The sequence below is a fragment of the Panulirus ornatus genome, chromosome 63 (assembly GCF_036320965.1).
Source record: "Panulirus ornatus isolate Po-2019 chromosome 63, ASM3632096v1, whole genome shotgun sequence".
NCBI classification, from domain to species: domain Eukaryota; kingdom Metazoa; phylum Arthropoda; class Malacostraca; order Decapoda; family Palinuridae; genus Panulirus; species Panulirus ornatus.
The window spans coordinates 26740847-26767169 of NC_092286.1; the positions used below are offsets into that span (position 1 = coordinate 26740847).

The following is a 26323-nucleotide window of genomic DNA, read 5'->3' on the forward strand; positions in this document are numbered from 1 at the left end:
TCATTAATTATTATTTTCTAGGGAGAAATACAAGGCCCTTTCTCATCAAGCGACATGGCAGAATGGTACAAGGCTGGATACTTCACTCCCAACTTACTGCTCAGGCGGGAGTGTGATGATCAATTTGCTCAGCTGGGAGACCTTACCAGAATATTTAGCAGGGTACCATTTGTACCAGGGCCTCCAGTGCCACCCCTGAAGGTATCTTGAGGTGCTTACTAAATCCTTAGAGGTTAACCTAACCATTGTGCATATTTCCTTGTCTCAGAAATTATGTAATTATCATCATTGGTGGAGTAATGTTTTAGCTTGAGAGTTTTGGGAAGTTTCCCAAGATGACTCATAACATGATTTTTATGTCAAGACATGATGACGTAGTTTAGAATACTAAAAGAAGTTTTTTTTTTTTTTTTTTCATACTATTCGCCATTTCCCACGATAGCGAGGTAGCGTTAAGAACAGAGGACTGGGCCTTTGAGGGAATATCCTCACCTGGCCCCCTTCTCTGTTCCTTCTTTTGGAAAATTAAAAAAAAACGAGAGGGGAGGATTTCCAGCCCCCCGCTCCCTTCCCTTTTAGTCGCCTTCTACGACACGCAGGGAATACGTGGGAAGTATTCTTTCTCCCCTATCTCCAGAAGTAAACAGTGGAAAAGATGGATGTTGTTGGATTAAGGACTTTCACATGAGGATTTCAAATGAATGAATTTTGGTTGTGCATTATGTGTTGTTTGTTGAGATGGAAATTTGAATGGATATGTTAGCCTTTTTGGTGAATCAACTTCGTATGCAAATTTGAAAAGTAATTGTTTTAGTAAGTCTAAGTATGCATATTTGAAAAGCAATTTTTTTTGTTAGTCTAATTGCCCATTTGTGCAGTATGGGGAGGGAGTTTTTTTTTACTCTTTAGGCCCCATCTCTTGAACATCTCTGCTGTCATACAATATATTATACTTATGTTTGGTGTCTGTATTAACCATGTCCTCAGGCATTCTATTTCATTTATACACCACCCTGTTATGATAATAGTACTCCTTTATAAATTTCTTAAGAAGTTTCTTACTTAATTTCATGTAAGTTCCCCAGTTGCTCTCCTCATACATCTCTCCCTCTCAGAGAACTGTTCACTGGTTATGTCATTGATTTGTTTTAAAAATTTTAAGGTTGTGATCAAGCCACCCCTCACATTTTTTCTTCCAAGGTGGACACACTGAAACCCCTTTAGCTTTTTTTCTGGAATTTCGCTTTCTTGATTCTAGCAGCATCTTTTTTGCCCTCCTCTGGACCCTTTGTGTTAACTCTTTGTTCTGTTTTAGTTGCAGTGATCAAACTTGAGAAGCATATTCTAGGTCTTGCCTTATGTAGGATCTGAACAGCTTGCTAGATATTTCCTTGCCCATATATTTGAAAGCAGTTCTGTTATTCTCTAGCAAACATTTTGTCTCCTTTGCTACCCTCTAAGTGTGGCACTCTGGTGACAGGTTAGGGACAGTGTCAACTTCCAAATCCTTCTCACACACACAGTCTTGAAGCTTTTATCCTGCTAGGTAATTGTAATACTGAGGTTTTCTGTCACTTTGTCCCATCCAATTACTTCATATTTGCCATGGTTGATTTTCATTAACATGTATCAAATCAATTTTAGCATCTGTTTGGATCCCTTTGTAAGCTGATGCAGTTCCTTTTACTTTTCGTTTCCCCTCACAACTTTTGCATTATATCCACATATTGATGTAAAGGTACATACCTTCAGGCAAGTCTTGTATGCGTTAGCGAGGTAGCGCAAGGAAACAGACGAAAGAATGGCCCAACCCACCCACATACACATGTATATACATAACCGTCCACACACACACATATACATACCTATACTCCTCAACGTATACTTATATATACACACAGACATATACATATATACACATGTACTTAATTCATACTGTCTGCCCTTATTCATTCCCATCGCCACCCCGCCACACATGAAATAACAACCCCCTCCCCCCAAATGTGTGCGAGGTAGTGCTAGGAAAAGACAACAAAGGCCACATTCGTTCACACTCAGTCTCTAGCTGTCATGTATAATGTACTGAAACCACATCTCCCTATCCACATCCAGGTCCCTCAGACTTTTCCATGGTTTACCCCACATGTTTCACATGCCCTAGTTCAGTCCATTGAAATCACGTTGACCCCAGTATACCATGTCGTTCCAATTCACTGTATTCCTTGCACGCCTCACACCTTCTCTATGTTCAGGCTTCGATTGCTCAAAATCCTTTCCTCTTTATCCTTTGACCTCCAATATGGTCTCCTGCTTCTCCGTGTTCCTTCCATCTCTGACACATATATCCTCTTCGTCAATCTTTCGTCACTCATTCTCTCCATATGTGCAAACCATTTCAACCCGCTCTTTTCTGCTCTCTCAACCTCACTCTTTTTATTTCCACACATCTCTCTTACCCTTTCATTACTTACTCAATCAAACCACCACAAACCACATATAGTCCTCACACATTTCATTTCCAATACATCTACCCTCCTCCATACAATCCAGTTATAAGTCCATGCCTTGCAACCATATAATATGGTTGGAACTACTATTCCTTCAAACATACCCATGCTTTGTGGAATGTATTAAGAGTTTATGGTGTGAGAGGTGTTGCTAGAAGCAGTGAAAAGTTTTTATCAAGGATGTAAGGCATGTGTATGAGCAGGAAGAGAGGAAAGTGAATGGTTTCCGGTGAATATCTGTTTGTGGCAGGGGTGCATGATGTCTCCATGATTGTTTAATTTGTTTATGGATGGGGTTGTTAGGGAGGTGAATGTAAGAGTTTTGGAGAGAGGGGCAAGTATGCAGTCTGTTGTGGATGAGAGGGCTTGGGAAGTGAGTCAGTTGTTGTTTGCTGATGATGCAGCACTGGTGGCTCATTCTGGTGAGAAACTGCAGAAGCTGGTGACTGAGTTTGGTAAAGTGTGTGAAAGAAGAAAGCCGAGAGTGAATGTGAATAAGAGCAAGGTTATTAAGTTAGTAGGGTTGAGGGACAAGTAAATTGGGAGGTAAGTTTGAATGGAGAAAAACCGGAGGAAGTGAAGTGTTTTAGAAATCTGAGAGTGGATTTGGCAGCAGATGGAACCATGGAAGCAGAAGTGAGTTACAGGATGGGGGAGGGGTGAAGGCTCTGGGAGCGTTGAAGAATGTGTGGAAGGCGAGAATGTTATCTCCGAAAGCAAAAATGGGTATGTTTGAAGGAATAGTGGTTCCAATAATGTTGTATGGTTGCAAGGCATGGGCTATAAATAGGGTTGTGTGGAGGAGGGTTGATGTGTTGGAAATGAAATGTTTGAGGACAATATGTGGTGTGAGTTGGTTTGATCGAGTAGGTAATGAAAGTGTAAGAGAGATTTGTGGTAATAAAAAGAGTGTGGTTGAGTGAGCAGAAGAGGATGTATTGAAATGGTTTGGTCACATGGAGAGAATGACTAAGGAAAAATTGACAAAGAGGATATATTTGTCAGATGAGGAGGAAATTAGAAGTGGGAAATCAAATTGGAGGTGGAAGGATGGAGTGAAAAAGATTTTGAGCAATTGGGGCCTGAACATACAGGAGGGTGAAAGGCATGCAAGGAATAGAGTGAATTGGAATGATGTGGTATACCAGGGTGGACATGCTGTCAGTGGATTGAACCAGGGCATGTGAAGCATCTGGGGTAAACTATGGAAAGTTTTGTGGGGCCTGGATGTGGAAAGGGAGCTGTGGTTTTGTTGCATTACACATGACAGCTAGAGACTGAGTGTGAACGAATGGGGCCTTTGTTGCCTTTTCCTAGCGCTACATTGCGTGTGCGTGGGAGGAGGGGGTTGCTGTTTCATGTGTGGCAGGGTGGCGACGGGATTGGATGAAGGTAACATGTATGGTTATGTACATGTGTATATATGTATGTCTTTATGGATATGTATGTATATGTTGAAATGTATAGGCATGTATGTGTGCGTGTGTGGGCGTTTATGTATATGCATCTGTATGTGAGTGGGTTGGGCCATTCTTTCATCTGTTTCCTTGCGCTACCTTGCAAATACGGGAGACAGTGAATATGTATGATAAAAAAATGATAATAATGATAACCCATTTTTGCTCTGAGATCACATTCTCTCCTTTCACACATTCTTCATCACTCCCTGAACATTTTCCCCCTCAAACATTTCATTTCCTTCACATATGTCTTCCTCCATACAACCCTATCGATAGTTCATGCCTTGCAACCATATGATATTGTTGGTACTGCTATTCCTTCAAACATTCCCATTTTTGCTCTCTGAGATAACATTTTCTCCTTTCACATTCTTCATCACTCCCATGATCTTCACCCTCTCCGTCACCTTGTGACTCACTTCTGCTTCCATGGTTCCATTTGCTGCCAAATCCACTCCCAGATATCTAAAACACTACACTTCCTCCAGTTTTTCTTCATTCAAACTTACATCACAAGTAACTTGTCCCTCAACTATACTGAACCTATTAACCTTGCTTTTATTCACATACCAACTTCTGCAGTTTCTCAATCGAATCAGCCTACATTGTTGTATCATTGGCAAGCAACATCTGACTTGTTTCCCAGGCCCACTCATATCCAACATATTGCATACTTGCCCCTCACTCCAGGACTATTGCGTTTACCTACCTCACCATCCATCCATAGACAGATTAGAATCACAGTTTACTTCTGATAAATTTATGGGAAAATTTTAGATTTTCACCTGGCTTGTCTGCAGTATTTTCAAAATTTCTGTGTTCCTTTGTTCTTATATTTATATTTCTATTTATTTGCTTCGTTGCTGTCTCCCACGTCAGTGAGGTAGCGCAAGGAAACAGACGAAAGAATGGCCCAACCCACCCACATGCACATGTATATTCATACACGTCCACACAGCACATATGCATATCCATACATCTCAACGTGTACATATATATACACACACAGACATAGACATATATACACATTTACATACTTCATACTGTCTGCCTTTATTCATTTCTATCGCCATCCCACCACACATGAAATATCAACCCCCTCCCCCTCATGTGCGCGAGGTAGCGCTAGGAAAAGACAACAAAGGCCACATTCGTTCACACTCAGTCTCTAGCTGTCATGTAATAATGCACCGAAACCACAGCTCCCTTTCCACATCCAGGCCCCACACAACTTTCCATGGTTTACCCCAGACGCTTCACATGCCCTGGTTCAATCCATTGACAGTTAGTGTCTTAGTTCAGGAGAGTGTGTGAAGGAAGGAAGTTGAGAGCAAATGGTAAGAACAGCAAGGTTAATAGGTTTAACAGAGCAGAGATATTTTGTTAGTTGGGGTGTGAGGTTAAATGGAAAAAGATGCGAAGAAGTGAAGTGTTTTAGCTACCAGAGAGATTTTGTTAGTTGGGGTGTGAGGTTAAATGGAAAAAGATGAGAAGAAGTGAAGTGTTTTAGCTACCTGGCAGTGAATAGAACCATGGAAGTAGAAGTGAGTCATAGGATGGATGAGAGTATGAAGTCTCCAGGAGTATTGAGTAGTGTGTTGAAAGAGAGGTCATTATATAGGAGGAAAAAATGGATATGTTTGAAGGTGTAGTCCCGGCGATGTTGTGTGGATGTGAGGCAGGGACTATATATGAGGATGTGTGGATGAGTGGGAATGTTTTGGAAATGAAAAGTTTAAGGACAGTATGTGGTTTCATCAAATTAGTTATAAGTGGGTAGGAGAGAGGTGCTGTAATAAGAAGAGTATAATTGAGAGAGTGAAAGAGGGTTTTGTGATATGGTTTGGGCATATGAAGAGAGGGAATGCGGAAAGAGGATATATGTGTCAGAAGTGGAGATGAGGAGCAACTGGAGACCAAATAGTAGGTGGGAGGTTGGGATGAAAAATATTTTGAGTGTTCAGGGTCTGAATATGCAGAAGGGTGAAATTTGTGCACTGGATAAAGTGAAGTGGAGCAATGTGGTATATAAGGGGTAGCATGCTGTCAGAAGGTATATGAAGCAGTCTGGCGACTCTATGGAGAGGTCGGTGGAGCTTGGTTGTAGATGGGGGCTGTGGTTTTGGTTCATGAAATGGATGCGAGTAAGTAAGACCTTTCTTTGCTCTTAGCTGTACTTCATTAACAGGAAACGGTGAACAAATACTAGATATGATCTAGAAAAGACATTAACAGAGTACCAAAGGGGCTTGGCCCATATGAGGCTCATGGTCCTGATGAAATTTCACCTTAAGTGATGATGGTATTTGCAGATAGACTTGTTAGACCTTTTGAAATACTGTTCAAGATGTGCTGGAGAAATGCAAATTGCCAAAGAAGTGGAAAGGGGCTAATGCCATACCCATCTGTAAGAAAGCAGTGGTCTAATAAAGTACTGCAAAAGTTAATCAAATTGATGATTTTCTACAGAGGACAAATTACTTAAGTAAGTGGCAATACTGTTTTAGGGAAAGGAAGTCAAGTGTAACAAACCTGTTAGATTTCTAGGAGAGAGTGAGCTCTATCTTAGACAAAACGGAAGGCTGGGTAGACTGTATATATCTTGACAGCCAGAAAACTACACAGTGCTACATGAGATGCTGATAAGGAAGCTGGAAAACTAGGCAGGAATTAGAGGGAGATCCCTCTGATGGACATATTATCTTAGTGGAATGATTAAAGGACACATGCGAGAGGAACCTTCTCCATATGGGTAGAGGTCACCAGTAGGTTCTGCTTTTGGATTTTCATGATTTATGTTAATGATTTGCCTGAAGGTATAGACTCTTATCTGATGATGATGCTAAACCCATAAGGGAAGTGAAAAATGAGGAGGATTGCATCAACTTATAAGGAGACTTAAACAGAGTGCAAAGTTGATCTGATATATGGTTAAAAAAATTCAACCCAAGCAAATGTAACGAGGATGGAACAGAGTAAAAGAAGGCCAAAATATAGTTGAAATTTAGCTTGAAATCAGCTACAGGATTCTGTGTGTAAGGACATGAGGGTCAACATTGTCCCTAACCTGTCACCAGTCCCACATTTGGAGAATAGCAAAGGAGACAAACTGTCTACTGGCAAATACCAGGATAGCTTTCAAGTATCAGGATAAAGAAATATTTAGCAAGCTGTTCTTATACTGCAAAATGCCTGAACTAGAATATGCTTCCCAATTTTGGTCACATTGTAGAAAATAGAAAAGGCCCAGAGGAGGGCAACAAAGATGGTATCAGAATTAAGAGTGCTATGTTACGGGAAAGGCTAGAGGATTTGAATTTTTCCACCTTGAAAGAGAAAAGAGTAAGGGGTGACCTGATCACTGCCTTTAAGTTTTTAAAACAGATTGTTGACATGGACAGTTACCAGTTCTGGGAGAGGTGTATGGGTATAGCAACCAGAGGACATAACATGAAATTAAGGAAGAATCTTGTTAAAGAAGATGTAAAGAAACTTTTTATAGTATGAATGGTGGATGAATGGAATAGAATGGCAGACGAGAAGGTTGCTGTTGACTGCATACATAAACTTAAAAGGTTGTACGATAGTAGAGAATGTTTAAGAGATAGGGCCCCCAAGAGTTTAGAACTCCATCCCCATACAGTACAAATAGATAATTACATGGCTGAATTGCAGTGTTTTGAAATGAATAAGTGGGAAGTGCATGACTCAGACGGAGACTTTGGGAAAAAATTTGTTTTGCTGCTGTTAATTAAGTTAGTTTCCCATAATGTGATGCTGTACAGGTTCAAATTGTAAGTGGAAATGCATTTAGTATGAAAGAGATTGTGAATATTAGAAAGAGAAGGGGAGAAAAAGTAAGTTGAATTATGTAAAGTGGAATCATCCACATAAGAGTGAATAGGGTTAGAAGTAGAAAAGATAATTTGTTGAGGGCTGAAAGAGACTAGGTGATTGGACAGAATCCTGAGGAATACCACTGTAGATTGGAGAAGAGGGATTTATTGCTTCATCAACAATTCCTGCAGTGGAGAAAAACCAAAGGAAGGGAGTATAAAAAGCAGAGACATCATACCACACCAAATGCTTTGGAGATGCCAAGGGGTATGACAAAAGTTTCCTAAAACACCAAAATCCCAGAGAAAGGAGGAGGAGAGATGAATCACATTGGTTAGATTATTAGTAAACTTGGTGCTACAACATCTGTACAGGTGATCAGAAAGAAGGATATTGGATTCTAAATGTTATAAGAAAGTGTGAGTTAGGGCTTCAAAGACTTTTTTAAGGTAACAGGAGTGAGGCTTTAGAGTGTTTTCCTTTAGGGTTGAGCTGAACCAAGGCAAGTGGTAGCCCATTTCCATTTAGAATATTCATTGTAGGTTTCGGGTGTGGAAAAGTCAACCTGGAGGTTTTATACACTTGATTCACCTTGTGTGAGAATAGGAAGAGAATGAAAGATAAAAGACAGATAGGTAATGTTTATAAGGTTTTGTTTTCATAGATTTATTGATGTGGCAAATATTCAGTAATACATAAATGGATTGAATTTTATTGTTGTAAGTTTTTCATAATTACCAGGTTGGATGATATATATACTGAAGTGTTCCTTGTGTTTCAGGTGACAGAAGTATTAACAGCACAGAAACAGCAAGCTGAACGTGAACGTTTGGAGCTTTTGCAGACCTACATGTTTCAAAAGCAAGTTTACCAGCATCAGATGGCGATGAGGTAAGCGCAGTAAACATATACTATTAATGGCTCAGGTACTTCAGAGATTTTGAGAGTGTTTTGCTCAAAATTTTTCATGGCAAATGATTGTGTGAATTTATTTGAAGTTGCTACAGTTTGCCTATATATATAGAGGTTCCTTGTGGATGGCAAAACTGCTGTTGCCAGGGCATATGGCTAATGGAAATAGTGTATTAGGGGGAGTGACTCATGAGAGACATACCTTAAGGCTTATGGTGCACACTTGAGTGGTCAAAATAAGAATGATATACTTCAAAAACAGTTTTACACATAGAGGCTACATGTAGGACAAAAAGCAGCGAGAGTTACACTAAGAAAATACTATACAGGCAGAGCGTAGGCTACAAGGCTTGGGAGATGTGGCCATTCACTCATGCATTGCTTTGCTCACATTCATTCTACCACCATGGTGGTCTAGAAGAGGCCAACAGCCACTGCAGTACTTATCCACATGAAAATAGAGTGGATGGGAGTGAATGAGGCCATTTCACACATCCTTGGTGCTGCTTTTGCTTTTTTGGAAAATGGCATACAAGTAAAAAAGAACTGTGATATATTATGCAGTTGATAAGAATGTTTACTTTATTTAAGCAAGCATACTCAAAACTGCAATTGATAATACAATACCACTGGAAGCAAGAGACCTCTGTAATAGTTGCATATGTTTTAGGGGGATACTAAATACCGTGTGTTCTTTTAGTTTTCTAGAATGTTTTCAATTTAGATATGTGGTGAACCTCCTACAGATATGATTGGTAATGTTATTTTGTTATATAATGCTGAATATTAAACTCTATTCTTTGCATAACAAGATATCACAGTCTGTTCCTCAAAGGTGTCATTAGCACTTGCACTAACCTTACCCCTAGGCCCCCCGCCTAAGATGAACTGGTTGGCTGGTGGTGTTGCTCACTCCCCCTTAAGTGTGTGTAAACGGCCCTACTCTGTGATGTTATTTATCAGTCTTAAATCAGATTTTTTTGACATATCTATATCTATGGTGTGGGAGGCAAGTTGTTAGAAGCAGTGAAAAGTTTTTATCGAGGATGTAAGGCATGTGTACATGTAGGAAGAGAGGAAAGTGATTGGTTCTCGGTGAATATAGGTTTGCGGCAGGGATGTGTGATGTCTCCATGGTTGTTTAATTTGTGTATGGATGGGGTTGTTAGGGAGGTGAATGCAAGAGTTTTGGAAAGAGGGGCAAGTATGCAGTCAGTTGTGGATGAGAGAGCATGGGAAGTGAGTTAGTTGTTGTTCGCTGATGATACAGTGCTGGTGGCTGATTCATGTGAGAAACTGCAGAAGCTGGAGACTGAGTTTGGCAAAGTGTGTGAAAGAAGAAAGCTGAGAGTAAATGTGAATAAGAGCAAGGTAATTAGGTACAGTAGGGTTGAGGGACAAGTCAATTGGGAGGTAAGTTTGAATGGAGAAAAACTGGAGGAAGTAAAGTGTTTTAGATATCTGGGAGTGGATTTGGCAGTGGATGGAACCATGGAAGCAGAAGTGAATCATAGGGTGGGGGAGGGGGCGAAAGTTCTGGAAGCATTGAAGAATGTGTGGAAGTCGAGAACATTATCTTGGAAAGCAAAAATGGGTATGTTTGAAGGAATAGTGGTTCCAACAATGGTATATGGTTGCGAGGCGTGGGCTATAGATAGAGTTGTGCGCAGGAGGGTGGATGTGCTGGAAATGAAATGTTTGAGGACAATATGTGGTGTGAGGTGGTTTGATCGAATAAGTAATGATAGGGTAAGAGAGATTTGTGGTAATAAAAAGAGCGTGGTTGAGAGAGCAGAAGAGGGTTTTGAAATGGTTTGGTGACATGGAGAGAATGAGTGAGGAAAGATTGACCAAAAGGATATATGTGTCAGAGGTGGAAGGAACGAGGAGAAGTGGAAGACCAAATTGGAGGTGGAAAGATGGAGCGAAAAAGATTTTGAATGATCGGGGCCTGAACATGTAGGAGGGTGAAAAGCATGCAAGGAATAGAGTGAATTGGAATGATGTGGTATACCGGGGTCGACGTGCTGTCAATGGATTGAACCAGGGCATGTGAAGTGTCTGGGGTAAACCGTGGAAAGTTGTGTAGGGCCTGGATGTGGAAAGGGAGCTGTGGTTTCGGTGCATTATTACATGACTGCTAGAGACTGAGTGTGAACAAATGTAGCCTTTGTTGTCTTTTCCTAGCGCTACCTCACGCATATGAGGGGGAGGGGGTTGTTATTTCATGTGTGCAGGGTGGGGATGGGAATGAATAAAGGCAGACTGTATGAATTATGTACATGTGTATATATGTATGTGTCTGTGTGTGTATATGTATGTGTACGTTGAGATGTATAGGTATGTATATTTGCGTGTGTGGACGTGTATGTATATACATGTGTATGTGGGTGGGCTGGACCATTCTTTCGTCTGTTTCCTTGCGCTACCTTGCTAACGCGGGAGACAGCAACAAAGCATAAATAAATATAAATAAATCTATGTGAAAGAAGAAAGTTAAGAGTAAATGTGAATAAGAGCAAGGTTATTCGGTACAGTAGGGTTGAGGGTCAAGTCAATTGGGAGGTAAGTTTGATTGGAGAAAAACTGGAGGAAGTAAAGTGTTTTACATATCTGGGAGTGGATCTGGCAGCGGATGGAACCATGGAAGCGGAAGTGGATCATAGGGTGTGGGAGGGGGCCATAGTTCTGGGAGCGTTGAAGAATGTGTGGAAGTCGAGAACATTATCTCGGAAAGCAAAAATGGGTATGTTTGAAGGAATAGTGGTTCCAACAATGTTGTATGGTTGCAAGGCGTGGGCTATGGATAGAGGTTTGTGCAGGAGGATGGATGTGCTGGAAATGAGATGTTTGAGGACAATGTGTGGTGTGAGGTGGTTTGATCGAGTAAGTAACGTAAGGGTAAGAGAGATGTGTGGGAATAAAAAGAGCGTGGTTGAGAGAGCAGAAGAGGGTGTTTTGAAATGGTTTGGGCACATGGAGAGAATGAGTGAGGAAAGATTGACCAAGAGGATATATGTGTCAGAGGTGGAGGGAACGAGGAGAAGTGGGAGACCAAATTGGAGGTGGAAAGATGGAGTAAAAAAGATTTTGTGTGATTGGGGCCTGAACATGCAGGAGGTTGAAAGGAGGGCAAGGAATAGAGTGAATTGGATCGATGTGGTATACCGGGGTTGAAGTGCTGTCAGTGGATTGAATCAGGGCATGTGAAGCGTCTGGGGTAAACCATGGAAAGCTGTGTAGGTATGTATATTTGCATGTGTGGACGTGTATGTATATACATGTGTATGGGGGTGTGTTGGGCCATTTCTTTCGTCTGTTTCCTTGCGCTACCTCGCAAACGTGGGAGACAGCGACAAAGCAAAAAAAAAAAAAAAAAGAAAAAAAATGTTTATAAGTGATTAATCTGCAATATGCACCAAAACCAGTTGACAACAAGACAATTTTTTTGTGAATTTTTGAAGACCATGTCAACTCATTCAGCATGCTTGGCAAATCTTTTTATCAGTATCTCTGATGCACAGTCCCTACAGGAACACCCATCAAGGGGTTGGCCGTGGTAAAAAAGTCTCAACTCATGCCTCTCTCGTGTACACCATTCCATGCATTCTTCCATGATTTCTCTCTCTCCAGTGCACTTCTACTATGTTTACCTGTGTCATAGATAGACTTACTCTTACACCAACCCTGTTAATCATACCATCATACTCTGTCCTTGTAAACTCCCCACCTTCCATTCTTTCGACATGCTCAAACCACCTCAAAGTATTATGTTTCACCCACTCTGTCACTCCACATTTCATTCCTTTTGCATTTATCACCACACCAAACCTCTCATACAATCCCCCTCATTTCTTACTTCATTCCATCAAGTCATACCACATGCACCTCTCAAGTAGCTCTTTTCTGTAGCCTGGATTCTTAACCTTTGACTCATTCCATGTACATGCTTAGGCTGCATAAGTCAGGGTTGGGAGGACTATGCTGTCCCTTAATCTTTTCTTCACTTCCATACTCGCTCCTCTACCCTTCAATATTCTATTTACAAACCCAGTGACTCTTCTTCCCTGTACTGCACTTTCCCTTATCTCTCCTTCCACACCACCAAACTTACCCAAGATAGCTTCCAAATTTTCAAATTCTGTCTCAAACAGTCATTCTCACCCCATATCTGTAACAGTTTAGTACACTTTCTACCCACACTATATAGGGCTTTAAGAATATATATACTTTCATTGTTTCCTTTCAAGCACCATTACTTTATTTGCACTTGCTTTTATCTTCAGTCGCTTATGCTTACACACATCACATCATAAAACTCAATTAAAACCCCCCAGCAACTCCTTTTCGGTCTCTACAAACAAAATGGTATCATCTACAAAGAGGCTTGTCACTAGCCACCTTACCTCACTACTACACTTCTTCTCCACACCCTCTCTCCCAAGTTTAACTTTCATTTCTCTTATCACTCCATCCAAAGCTATGGTGATATCACACAGCCCTATCTCACATGTACATTTCCCAAAACTCTGGCTAAACTCTCCAACCACTCTTACACATGCATTTGCTCCTTTATGGACTTTCACACTATCCTGCAATTGTTCCACTACCAATTATATCCATTACACATCCTATAAAGCATTCCAGTCAACTCTTTCATATTTTTTTCTCCAGATCCATAAAGCTGCATACAGCTTCTTACTTTTCGCTAGATACTTTACCACAGTTATTCTCATCGTAAGAATCCTATTCACACATCCCTTACCTTTCCTAAAACTCCCCTGCTCCTCACTTATTCTGCATTCATTCATCTCCATCACTCTTATCCGTCAACACTGTTGCACTTGCCTTTTCTGATATACTTAACAGACAAAATCCCCTATAATTGCTACATGCACCCTTAGCACCTTTTCCTCTGAATAGGTAATAGCACAACTTTCTGCTTCCATGCTGAATTACATAGCAGATGCGTCAATTTTTATCGCACTCTCTCCTCCATACTTCAAAGTGTTAGCCATAATCCCATCCATTCTTGGTGCCTTTCATACAGTCAGCCTCATTATCACCTCCTTTAACCTTTTTTCTTGCTATAGATCCCTGCACTCATATCCTTCCATTCACCATACCCTTGTATGTAACAACTGCTGTCACAGCTGTCACTCACATTCATCAGTTCTTCAGAATAGTCTTCCCCTCTTCCTTTCCCTTCTTCCTTTTGATTTAGTAACTCCCCTTCCTTATTTCTCATGTTTGCATTACCACTGTTGCTTCCTTCTCTTTTCTTTTTCGACCCTGTCCAGTACAATTTCTTGTTTTACATAAACTATTCAATTATCTCTCTTAGAAGATCTTCATCTGCTCTTTCTTTGTTTTCCTCTATCAGCCTCTTAACGTTCTGCTAACACATCTTATATTTTTCCTTCCTCCTCTGTTGAACCTCTAATGGTACGTTTCTTTCAAGCTACCTACCATGTGCCTTTCACTTCTCTTTCACAGCATTTCTAATCTCATCTGTTCTATGCATTTTAACTTTTTTCTTATATCTCAAAACTTGTATCAAGCTATTGATTCTACAACCTTTACCGGTCTTTCTCTTAACATTTTGAACACCACGTTCACACAGTATTGCATCCTTACATTTAATGCATTTTAATTTAAACTTTTGGTCACCCTTATTTCATAATCCTCCTTGCATTCTTTCTGATTCATCTTCTTGCTTGCAAACACCTTTACCTTTCCATTTTTCATTATACCATACCCCCACTTCTCCATGATGCTCACCTCCACAAAGACTGCAAAATGGTCAGAATCTCGGAGGAATCTTCCCTCAACTTGAACACCTTCTTTCTCAGCCTTTCATCCTCTGCTATATAGTTGCTCAAACTCTCATAAAGTGTTTGCAAGGAATAAACCCCCTCTCTTAGCACAGACATCCACTTGATTACTTCCATCGTAATTTACTCCAAGCACTTTCTGTTTTATCAACTGTCTCTCCAGTATCATGACATTCCACCTTTGCATTCATATTCCCATTGCTTTTGCCTCTCTCTATTTCTCAGATCCCCTTGTATTCATTCACACTTCTCCAGAAAAGCTTCATTTCATTCTTACTTCGTACAGACTTCATATTCTTAGGCACATGTATCCATGCTATCTATCTGTCTGTCTATATCTCTGATGCCCGTTTCTCCAAGAACTACCATCAAGGGAATGACCCTGACAAAAAGATCCCTACTTATCCCTGTCCTTACATTCCTCCCTGGCATACACTGTTCTACACATTTTTCCCCAATTTCTCTCCCTCCTATACTCTTTCACTGTATTTACCTATGTCGTACATGTTATTCCTCTCACACCAACCCCTTTAATCATACTGTCACACACACTATTTGTAAATTCTCTGTCTTGTATTCTTTCCACATGCCCAGATCACCTCAAAGAATTTTCACCCTCTCTTTCACTCCACTATTCATTCCCATTGCATTATCTGCTATACCAAGTCTTTCATACATCCCCTCATTATTTTCTTCCTGCCAGCTAGTCATACAACATGCTCCTTTCAAATAACTCTTTTCCACAGCCTGGATTCTTGACCTCAGTGACTCATTCCATGTTTATGTTTTGGTTGCTTAAGTCAGGGTCGGGAGTACTATGCTGCTACTTAATCTTTTCTTCACATCCATGCTTACACCTGTACCCTTTATTATTCTATTAAAGGACCCCATTACTCTTCTACCCTTTACTGCTCTCTCCCTCATCTCTCCTTCCATATTTTTTTTTTTCTCCAAAAGAAGGGACAGAGAAGAGGGCCAGGTGAGGATATTCCCTCAAAGGCCCAGTCCTCTGTTCTTAACGCTACCTCGCTAATGCGGGAAATGGCGAATAGTTTGAAAGAAAGAAAAAAGCTCTCAAATACATAAATTTTGTCACTTCTTCCAGATTTTCTCCCCCCATATCTGTAAAACAGTTCAGTACATTTTTTCTCATTCAATAGGGTATTTCAATATCTATACTTTTTCTCTATTTCCATGCAGACACCAAACATGACTGTCATATGCTTCTCCAGATCCATAAAAGCTGCATACAGCTTCTTAACATAGAGACTTTTCTACAGTCACTCTTGTTGCAAAAATTTAATCGACACATCCCCTACCTTTCCTAAAACCCCCTTGCTCCTCAGATGGATTGGTTGGTGTGTTAGTCTGAATGGAGAAAACTTGAAGAAAGTGGGTTGTGTTAGATGTCGGAGATTGGACATGACAGTAAATGGAACCATGGAACAAGAGGTGAGTCATTAGGTGAGCAAGAGGGTAAAGGTTCTGGGAGTGTTGAATGTGTGGAAAGAGAGGTTACCATCTGGGTGGGAAAAATGGTTATGTTTTAAGGTACATTAGTGCTGTTGATTTTGTATGTGAAGCATGGACTATATACAAGAATGTATGGAGGAGGATGGATGTGTTGGAAATGAAATATCTGAGGACAATATGTGGTTTGAGGAGGGCTGACTAAATTTACAATGATAGGATAAGAGAGGGGTGTAGTAATAAGATGAGTGTGTGTGAATGAGATGAGATGATCAACGGTAACATATGGGCCGAGAACAGATGAATATGCCTGCATGAATAATTACCATGCACCATGAATAATTATTCAAGGGAAGGGGAGAATTCTACCTCGATATTCCATTTAAGTTGTAAAAGGCAAATGAAGGGGGCAGTAGCAAGAGGTTGGAACCCCCCCTTCTTGTATTTCATATTCTGAAGGAGGAAACAGAAAAAGTAGCCAAATAGGGAGTGCTTTTCCCCCTCAAAGGTTCAGGCGAGGGTGTTTAGCTGGGTGTAGATGTAACCAAGATCAGAAGAGAGGAGAGATAGGTAGCATTTTTGGAGAAAGAAACCTAGATATTCTGGCCCTGAGCGAAAGAACGCTCTTGGATAAAGGGATGAATTGCTTGGAAATGTTATAGGAGTAAAATCAGGAACAGTGAGAGAACAAGAGCTAAGAAAGGAGTAATACTACTCTTGAAGCAGTAATTGTGGGAATGTGATAGAATGTTAGGAAGTAAATTGTAGATTGATGTTGGTATAATCTGAGATGGATAGTGAGAAAAGAATAATCATGGGAGGGAAGTTTTATATATTACAAATAATTGTTTAGGGAATAATTTAGAATTATTATCACTGTAACAACTGCATTTATTTACTTTCACTCTCTATTGTTTATCTGTAGACTCACTGTAGGAAGGCCTATTTACATTCCTACTCTCTCTGAGGAGGGAGAAAATAAACTTGGGAACAAGAAGATGGTGCTTTAACCTCTCCAACGTAATATCCTTTAGAAGCTGATATATTACAGCAAGTGTTTTAGGAGCAGCTTAATGTCAGCAGTTTTGATGTAATAAACTGGATATTAATGATGGGTGATTTAAATGTGAAGGTAAGTAATGTGACAGTTGAAAGTAAAGTTGAAAGTTGAGAGTAAATGTGAATAAGAGCAAGGTTATTAGGTACAGTAGGGTTGAGGGTCAAGTCAATTGGGAGGTAAGTTTGAATGGAGAAAAACTGGAGGAAGTAAAGTGTTTTAGATATCTGTGAGTGGATCTGGCAGCAGATGGAACCATGGAAGCGGAAGTGAATCATAGGTTGGGGGAGGGGGGGAAAATCCTTGGAGCCTTGAAGAATGTGTGGAAGTTGAGAACATTATCTCGGAAAGCAAAAATGGGTATGTTTGAAGGAATAGTGGTTCCAACAATGTTGTATGTTTGCGAGGCGTGGGCTATGGATAGAGTTGTGTGAAGGAGGGTGGCTGTGCTGGAAATGAGATGTTTGAGGACAATATGTGGTGTGAGGTGGTTTGATCGAGTAAGTAATGTAAGGGTAAGAGAGATGTGTGGAAATAAAAAGAGCGTGGTTGAGAGAGCAGAAGAGGGTGTTTTGAAATGGTTTGGTCACATGGAGAGAATGAGTGAGGAAAGATTGACCAAGAGGATATGTTTGTCGGAGGTGGAGGGAACGAGGAGAAGTGGGAGACCAAATTGGAGGTGGAAAGGTGGAGTGAAAAGGATTTTGAGTGATCGCGGCCTGAACATGCAGGAGGGTGAAAGGCTGGCAAGGAATAGAGTGAATTGGATCGATGTGGTATACTGGGGTTGACGTGCTGTTAGTGGATTGAATCAGGGCATGTGAAGCGTCTGGGGTAAACCATGGAAAGCTGTGTGGGGCCTGGATGTGGAAAGGAAGCTGTGGTTTGGGGCATTATTGCATGACAGCTAGAGACTGAGTGTGAACGAATGAGGCCTTTGTTGTCTTTTCCTAGCGCTACCTCGCACACATGAGGGGGGAGGGGGATGGTATTCCATGTGTGGCGAGGTGGCGATGGGAATGAATAAAGGCAGACAGTGTGAATTGTGTGCATGTGTATATATGTATGTGTCTGTGTGTGTATATATATGTGTACATTGAGATGTATAGGTATGTATATTTGCGTGTGTGGACGTGTGTGTATATACATGTGTATGGGGGTGAGTTTGGCCATTTCTTTCGTCTGTTTCCTTGCGCTACCTCGCAAACGCGGGAGACAGCGACAAAGCAAAATAATAAGATAAATAGAAATATATCTTTTCTTTCATACTATTCGCCATTTCCCACATTAGGGAGGTAGTGTTAAGAACAGAGGACTGGGCCTTTGAGGGAATATCCTCACTTGGCCTCCTTCTGTGTTCCTTTTTTTGGGAAAAAAAAAAATGAGAGGGGAGGATATCCAGCCCTCCGCTCCAGTGTTTACTAGACTCTGTTCACTTGAGGTGATGCTGCAAGGTGAACACTTACTTTCTGTGAAGTTGTATTCTAAGAGTACAAATTTTGAATTTTTCACCCCAAAGGAGTCCCTCCTTTCCCTGCTACTAACTTTAGTGTAGCATTAAAGCTGCAGATCCTTTGAGAAGGGGCTTGTGGATTTAAGTTATGATAATGATTCGGAGTATAAGTTCTTAAAGATTTCTTTGATGAAGGAAATGTAGAAGGTTATTTTTGAAGATTGTATGAAATATTTTTTTTATGTTAATAATAAAGGCTAATGAAATGGGTTTTCTTTCAGCAGGCAGCAAGTGTTGCAGAAACTTCAAAGTCTTGATGAGTGGAACACTCTTAACCCCATGCAGCAGCAACAGTTGTTCATGCAACATATGATGACAGTATTTCCTGCCCACCCACCTATACCCCCAACAGTGCCTCCTTCCACTGCCCCACCAACTGCCATACCAGTAACCACTCAAGTATCTGCACCTGTTCCTGATCCTAGAGTTGTGGCTGCACCTGACCTAAGAGCCTTACCTGGACCAGTAGTACCTCCATCTTCCAAACCTCAGGATCCTATTCAGGCCCTTGTAGCACAGATGGTAAGTGTACACATTTTGTCTCTATTAGGTCAGGTGTGTAAGACATTCCTCATGCGCCTTCTCAGTCAGTGTAGTTAGGACTTGAAATATAACATCAGACTGCACTGAAAAAATTTCTGCCAGCATCAGACAGTCTCTTAAAATGATTCAGCCTGTTGCATTGCCTGAAGAAGCTGAAATAAACATTACAGTTTCCCAAAGATTCACATTTGGTCATTTTAGGTTGAAGGTTGTTGGCAACTGGTATATGGTAAGGTTTTAAAGTGTTTGCCAGACAGAAATTGTCTCCCCAGGATGAGGAAAACTTGAAATTTTTAGAATTCTTTTACACATTTACTTTTCCCACTCTTGTAAAATAGTGTCTGGAGTAAATGGATGAGTCCCATTTACAGATATTCCATTTTTAGCTCTCTTGTTCTATATGGAGCCTGCCATCCACAGCCAAGCTCCGCAGACAATTTTGTGATTTACCGTGTCTGCTTTCTATGCCATGGTTCCGTCCATTGACTTCATATTACTTTCAAACCCCCTCCTATACCATTTTAGTCAAATTTAGTCAAATTCTGTGCATCCATCTCAACCATATCAATGTTCAAATATACATACCCTTGAGCCATTAAGGTCCTTTAAAACAGCCAAAGCTATTTAAACATAACACATCACACATATAAACATTGATTTACTGATTAGGAATTAAAATCTTTGTACACTTCAACCATTTTTGAACCCAGTATGTACCTTCTTATGCATGCGTTGTCCTTCACTTGGCTGCAGATGACCTCCTTTGCCATGTTTACTTTTGGGTATGGGAAAAGCTTCAGGGTTTTTGCTCAGACTTTTTAGAGTTGTGGGTATTTAATGGCTTCTGTGCATACCATTTGAAAGTATGGACCTTTGGAAACATAGGTGGAAAATTTGAGAGTACATAAGTTTGTTATACTTGATCACCATTTCCTGCATCAGTGAGGTGGCGCCAGGAAACAGATGAAGAAAGACCCATCCACACATACTCACACATATACACTTTAGCACACATATATGCACAATACATATACATATCATTAATGAGAAAGAATACTTCCCACATGTACTGTGTTTGTCATAGAAGGTGACTAAAAGGGGAGGGAGTGGGGTGCTGGAAATCCTCCCCTCCCATTTTTTAATATTCCAAAAGAAGGAACAGAGAAGGGGGCAAAATGAGGATATTCCATCTAAGGCTCAGTCCTCTGTTCTTGCTTATGCGGGAAATGGTAAATGTGTGTGAAAAAAATCATTGATTGCATATATACCTATATTGACATTCTTGTGCATATGCATATATACATACACATGTACATATTCATACTTGCTAGCCTTCATCCATTCGTGGCACCACCCTGTCTCACAGGAAACAGCATTGCCACCCCGTGCGTCAGTGAGGTAGCACCAGGTCACATCCACTCACACTTAGTCTCTTGCTGTCATGTGTAATGCATGAAAACTTCGGCTCCCTATCCACTTCCCGTCCCCACAGACCTTTCCATGGTTTACCTGAGATGTTTCACATATCCATTGACAGCATGTCAACCCCAGTATGCCACATTGTTCTAAGTCATTCTATTCCTTGCACACCTTTCACCCTCCTGCATGTTCAGGCCTCGATTGCTGAAAATGTTTTTCTTTCCATCCCTCCACTACCAAATTGGTCTCCTGTTTCTCCTTGTTCCCTCCACCTCTGATGCATACATCGTCTTTGCTAACCTTTCCTCACTCATTCTCTCCACATGTCCCAACCATTTCAACACAGCCTCTTCTGCTCTCTCGACCACCCTCTTTTTATTTCCATATATATTTTTTCCCCTTACATTGCGTACTCGATCTAACTACTTCACACCATGTATTGCCCTCAAACATTTCATTTCCAACACATCAACCCTCCTTTGTACAACCTATCTATAGCGTATGCCTCGCAACCATATGATATTGTTGGAACTACTATTCCTTCAGACATACCCTTTTTTGCTCTCTTAGATAATGTTCTCTTTTGCCACTCATTCTTTTTTTTTCATTGCTCCTAGAACCTTCACCCCACCCTGCTCTATGACTCACTTCTGTGTCCATGCTTCCATTTTGCTTCCAGAACCATCACCCCTTCCCACCCTATGACTCATATCTGTGTCCATGGTTCCATTTGTTGCCAAGTCCACTCCCTGATATCTAAAACACTTCACTTCCTCCAATTTTTCTCCATTCAGACTTACATCCCAACTAACTTGTCCCTCAACCCTACTGAACCTGATAACCTTGCTGTTACTCTCATTTACTGTCAACTTTCTACTTTCACACACTTTTCCAAACTCATTCACTAACTTCTGCAGCTTCTCACTTGAATCTGCCAACAGTGCTGTATCATCGGCGAACAACAATTGACTCGTTTCATAGACCCTATGATCCCAACTGACTGCATACTTCCCCTCTCTTCAAAACTCTTGCATTTACTTCCTTATAAATCCTATCCATAAACAAATTAAACAACCATGGTGACATAATACACCCATGCTGCAAACTGACCATCACGGAACCAGTTACTCTCTTCCTACTCGTACACATGCCTTATGCCCTTGCTAAAAACTTCTCACTGCATCTAGCAGCTTACCTCCTACACTGTATATTCTTAAGACCTTCCACAAAGCATCTCTATCAACCCTATCATATGCCTTCTCCAGATCTATAAATGCTACATATAAATCCATCTCTTTTTCTAAGTATTTCTTACATTCTTCAAAGAAACACCTGATCCACACATCCTCTTCTACTTCTAAAACCATTCTGCTCCTTCCCAATCTTATGCTCTGTCTTCACTCTTTCTCAATCAGTATCCTCCCATACAATTTTCCAGGAATACTCAACAAACTTATCCCTCTGTAGTTTGAACACACACCTTTATCCTCTTTGCCTTTGTGCATTGGCACTATGCATACATTCCACCAATCCTCAGGCACTTCACCATGATCCATACAGACATTGAGTATTCTTACCAATGAGTGAACAACACAGCTACCTCCTTTCTTAATGTATTTAGCTGCAGTACCATCCAAACCCACTACCTTGCTAGATTTCTTCCACAAGGCTTTCACCACCTCTTCTCTCTTCTCCACACCACCCTCTCGGACTCTCTCACTTTTCACAACACCCCTCCCAAAACACCCAACATCTTCCACTCTGTCATCAAACACGTTCAACAATCCTTCAAAATGTGCACTCCATTGAACTGACTGCATACTCGCCCCTCTCTCCGAAACGATTGCATCTACCTCCCAAACCACGCCATCCATAAACAAATTAAACAACCATGGGGACATCACACCCCTGCTGCAGACCAGCTTTTGCTGAGAACCAGTCACTCTCCTCTCTTGTTGCTTTTACACATGCCGTACACCCTAGATAATAACTTATCACTTCTAGCAGCTTACCTCCCCCTCTTATGACCTTCCACAAAACATCTCTATCAACCCTATCATATTCCTTCTCCATGTCCAAAAATTGCTACATACAAATCCATCTGTTTTTCTAAGTATTTCTCTCACACACATTCTTCAGAGTAAACACCTGATCTACACATCCTCAACTACTGCTGAAACCACACTGCTCCTCCACAATCTGATGCTCTGTACATGCCTTCACCCTCTCAGTCAATACCCTCCTATACAATTTTGCAGGAACACTCAACAGACTTATACCTCTGTAGTTCAAACACTCACCTTTATCCCCTTTTCCTTTGTACAGTGGCACTATACATGCATTCTGCCAATTCTCAGGCTCTTCACCATGATTCATACATACATTGGATATCCTTACCAACCAATGAACAACACTGTCACATGTCATAGTAAATTCATTTGCAGTGCCATCCAAACCTACTGCCTTGCACAGGGTTCCCACGCCACCGGGAAAACAGGAAAAACCCGGGAATTTTATTTGAGGTGCTCCCGGCTGGGAAAAGGCCTGGAAAATGTGTAAAATTGAAAATGTCCGGGAAAAACCCTTGAAACTTAAGTTAGGAAAAGGTTACTTCCCTTGGGCCTCATTCATCCCTCGCTTTTGTACCTTGAATATACTTTATTGCTACATTGTGGCTTTTTTGTGGGGCGAGTTGTATGGTACGAATCAAACTGAAATCGCGGTCTTGATAGCGCTAGCTCACATCTGTTATGGAGTAATGAAAGCAATGGTTAATAATGATCGTGATGGCCAATTTTTTGAAAAAACGTGCTTCGCATTTGCCAAGTCAACTCTTGTTGACTCAGATTGGGTTAAAGTCTTTTTTCCCAATGCAATATCGTTAAATACAAATACGTTCAAAGATTGCGAAATTTTTATGAATATCGCATGTTTACTTTCAAAGTGTTTAGTTAGCGTTGAATTGGAACCAAGAACTTTAACAAGAGAGAAACAATTTTCAGAGGAAGTTACAGATGAATGTTGCAAGGAAATAGCTAACGCTAAAATTATTGAATCTTTAAAAATTGAAAGGGCTTTTTATTTGAGTCCAAAACAAGTTGTTGACATTATAGAAGGAAATCCTAATCTAAGACTATTCTCCTTTATGCCAAGGTGGATTAACTCTTTGTCTGAATGGATTGGCATTTTCCTGGAAATATCCTTGAAAAAGCCTTGAATTTTATGTCAGTGAAAGAGTGGGAACCCTGCTTGCAGATTTCATCTTCCATAAGGCTTTCACCACCTTTTCTATCTTCACCAAACCACTTTCACTGACTCTCTTACTTCGCACACCACCCTGACCAGAACACCTTACATCTGCCACTCTATCATCAAACACATTCAACATACCTTCAAAATACTCACTTCATCTCCTCCTCACTTCATCACTTCTTTTTATTGCTTCCTCGCTTTTCACCTTTACCAACGTTCCTATTTGTTTTCTTGTCTTACACACCTTTTGCCATTCTACACTCAATCTCTCCTGGTACTTCCTCACACAAGTGTCCTCTCCACGCTCACTTACTCTCACCACTCTCTTCTTCCCAACATTCTTCTTTTCTTGAAAACCTCTACAGATCTTCACCTTCACCTTCACAATATAATGATCAGACATCCCACCAGCTGTCCCTTACAGCAAATTAACATCCAGAAGTCTTTCTTTTACACACCTATCAACTAATATGTAAAATATATATGTACATATGTATACTTGTGTATATTTCTTTTTAAACCAGGTATTTCCAAATCAGTCTTTTTTCAGCATACAACTTACAAGCTGTTCATCATTTCCATTCACAATACTGAATACCCCATGTACACCATTTATACCCTCTGCTGCCACTTTACTCACCTACGCATTCAGATCACTCATCGCTAAAACCCAGTCTCTTGCATCAAAACTGCTGACATGCTCAATCAGCTGCTCCTAAAATGCTTGACTCGCATGGTCTTTCTTCTCTAGACTGGGTGCATAAGCACCAATAATCACTCATCTCTCTCCATCCACTTTCAGTTTTACTCACATCAGTCTAAAATTTACTTCTTTACATGCTATCACACCCTCCCACAACTTATGCTTCAGGAGCAGTGCTACTCCTTCCTTAGCTCTTGTCGTCTCACCAACCCCTGACTTTATTCCCAAGAGTTTTCCAAACCATTCTTCCCCTTTACCCTTGGGCTTCATTTTACTTGAGCCAGAACATTCAGGTTTCTTTTCTCAAACATACTACCTATTTCTCCATTCTTCTCATCTTTTTTACATCCACTTTCATTCAGATATCCCAATCTGAGCCTCTGAGGAGGATGAGCACATCCCACTTGACTCCTGTTTCCTCTTTTAGAAATTGAAACACAAGAAGGGGAGGATTTCCAGCCCCCACTCCTGCCCCCATTAATCACCTTTTACAACACATGGGAGTTCAGAGGTAGAATTCTCTCTTCTACCTTAGGGATAATGCATGTACATATCTTTGTATGTACAGACATTTTTTTTTTTTTGCTGTCTCTCGCGTTTGCGAGGTAGTGCAAGGAAACAGACGAAAGAAATGGCCCAACCCACCCCCATACACATGTATATACATACGTCCACACACGCAAATATACATACCTACACAGCTTTCCATGGTTTACCCCAGACGCTTCACATGCCCTGATTCAATCCACTGACAGCACGTCAACCCCGGTATACCACATCGATCCAATTCACTCTATTCCTTGCCCTCCTTTCACCCTCCTGCATGTTCAGGCCCCGATCACACAAAATCTTTTTCACTCCATCTTTCCACCTCCAATTTGGTCTCCCACTTCTCCTCGTTCCCTCCACCTCCGACACATATATCCTCTTGGTCAATCTTTCTTCACTCATTCTCTCCATATGCCCAAACCATTTCAAAACACCCTCTTCTGCTCTCTCAACCACGCTCTTTTTATTTCCACACATCTCTCTTACCCTTGTGTTACTTACTCGATCAAACCACCTCACACCACACATTGTCCTCAAACATCTTATTTCCAGCACATCCATCCTCCTGCGCACAACTCTATCCATAGCCCACGCCTTGCAACCATACAACATTGTTGGAACCCTTATTCCTTCAAACATACCCATTTTTGCTTTCCGAGATAATGTTCTCGACTTCCACACATGAATCATACATACATTAAATATCCTTACCAACCAGTCAATAATACAGTCACCCCCTTTTTTAATAAATTCCACTGCAATACCATCCAAACCTGCTGCCTTGCCGGCTTTCATCTTCCACAAAGCTTTTACTCCCTCTTCTCTGTTTACCAAATCATTTTCCCTAACCCTCTCACTTTGCACACCACCTCGACCAAAACACCCTATATCTGCCACTCTATCATCAAACACATTCAACAAACCTTCAAAATACTCACTCCATCTCCTTCTCACATCACCACTACTTGTTATCACCTCCCCATTTGCTCACCTTCATCCATTCTCGACACTACTCTGACCCACAGGAAACGGCACAAATTTATGAAGTAAAAGAAGATAGAAAATATATTCGCTTCTCCCCCCTCCCCAATCACTGCCCCTCACATGAGCAAGGTAATGTGTAAGAAATGAGTAGATTGTGATACCAGGTTCCCCATCTGTGCACTGCGTATATAAGAAATAGAGTAGAATATGATACCAAATTCAGGAAAAAGAAAAAATGCATCTCCATGCCATCCCCTCTCATCTAGAATCATCAGACTTGTTG

The 26323-nt window shown here is 40.8% G+C and overlaps 1 protein-coding gene across 5 annotated transcripts in view; it reads left to right on the forward strand.

Annotated features, from left to right (window-relative positions):
• Positions 1-26323, forward strand: part of LOC139746040 (uncharacterized) — a 304925-nt gene that overhangs the window by 31546 nt on the left and 247056 nt on the right. For 4 of the 5 annotated variants that reach the window (XM_071656858.1, XM_071656854.1, XM_071656856.1 and 1 more), the window contains exons 4-6: positions 22-201; positions 8586-8695; positions 18812-19112. In XM_071656858.1, coding sequence (XP_071512959.1) covers positions 22-201; positions 8586-8695; positions 18812-19112 — 591 coding nt within the window. The remainder of the gene's footprint in view (positions 1-21; positions 202-8585; positions 8696-18811; positions 19113-26323) is intronic. The other variant, XM_071656855.1, reaches the window with a different exon arrangement.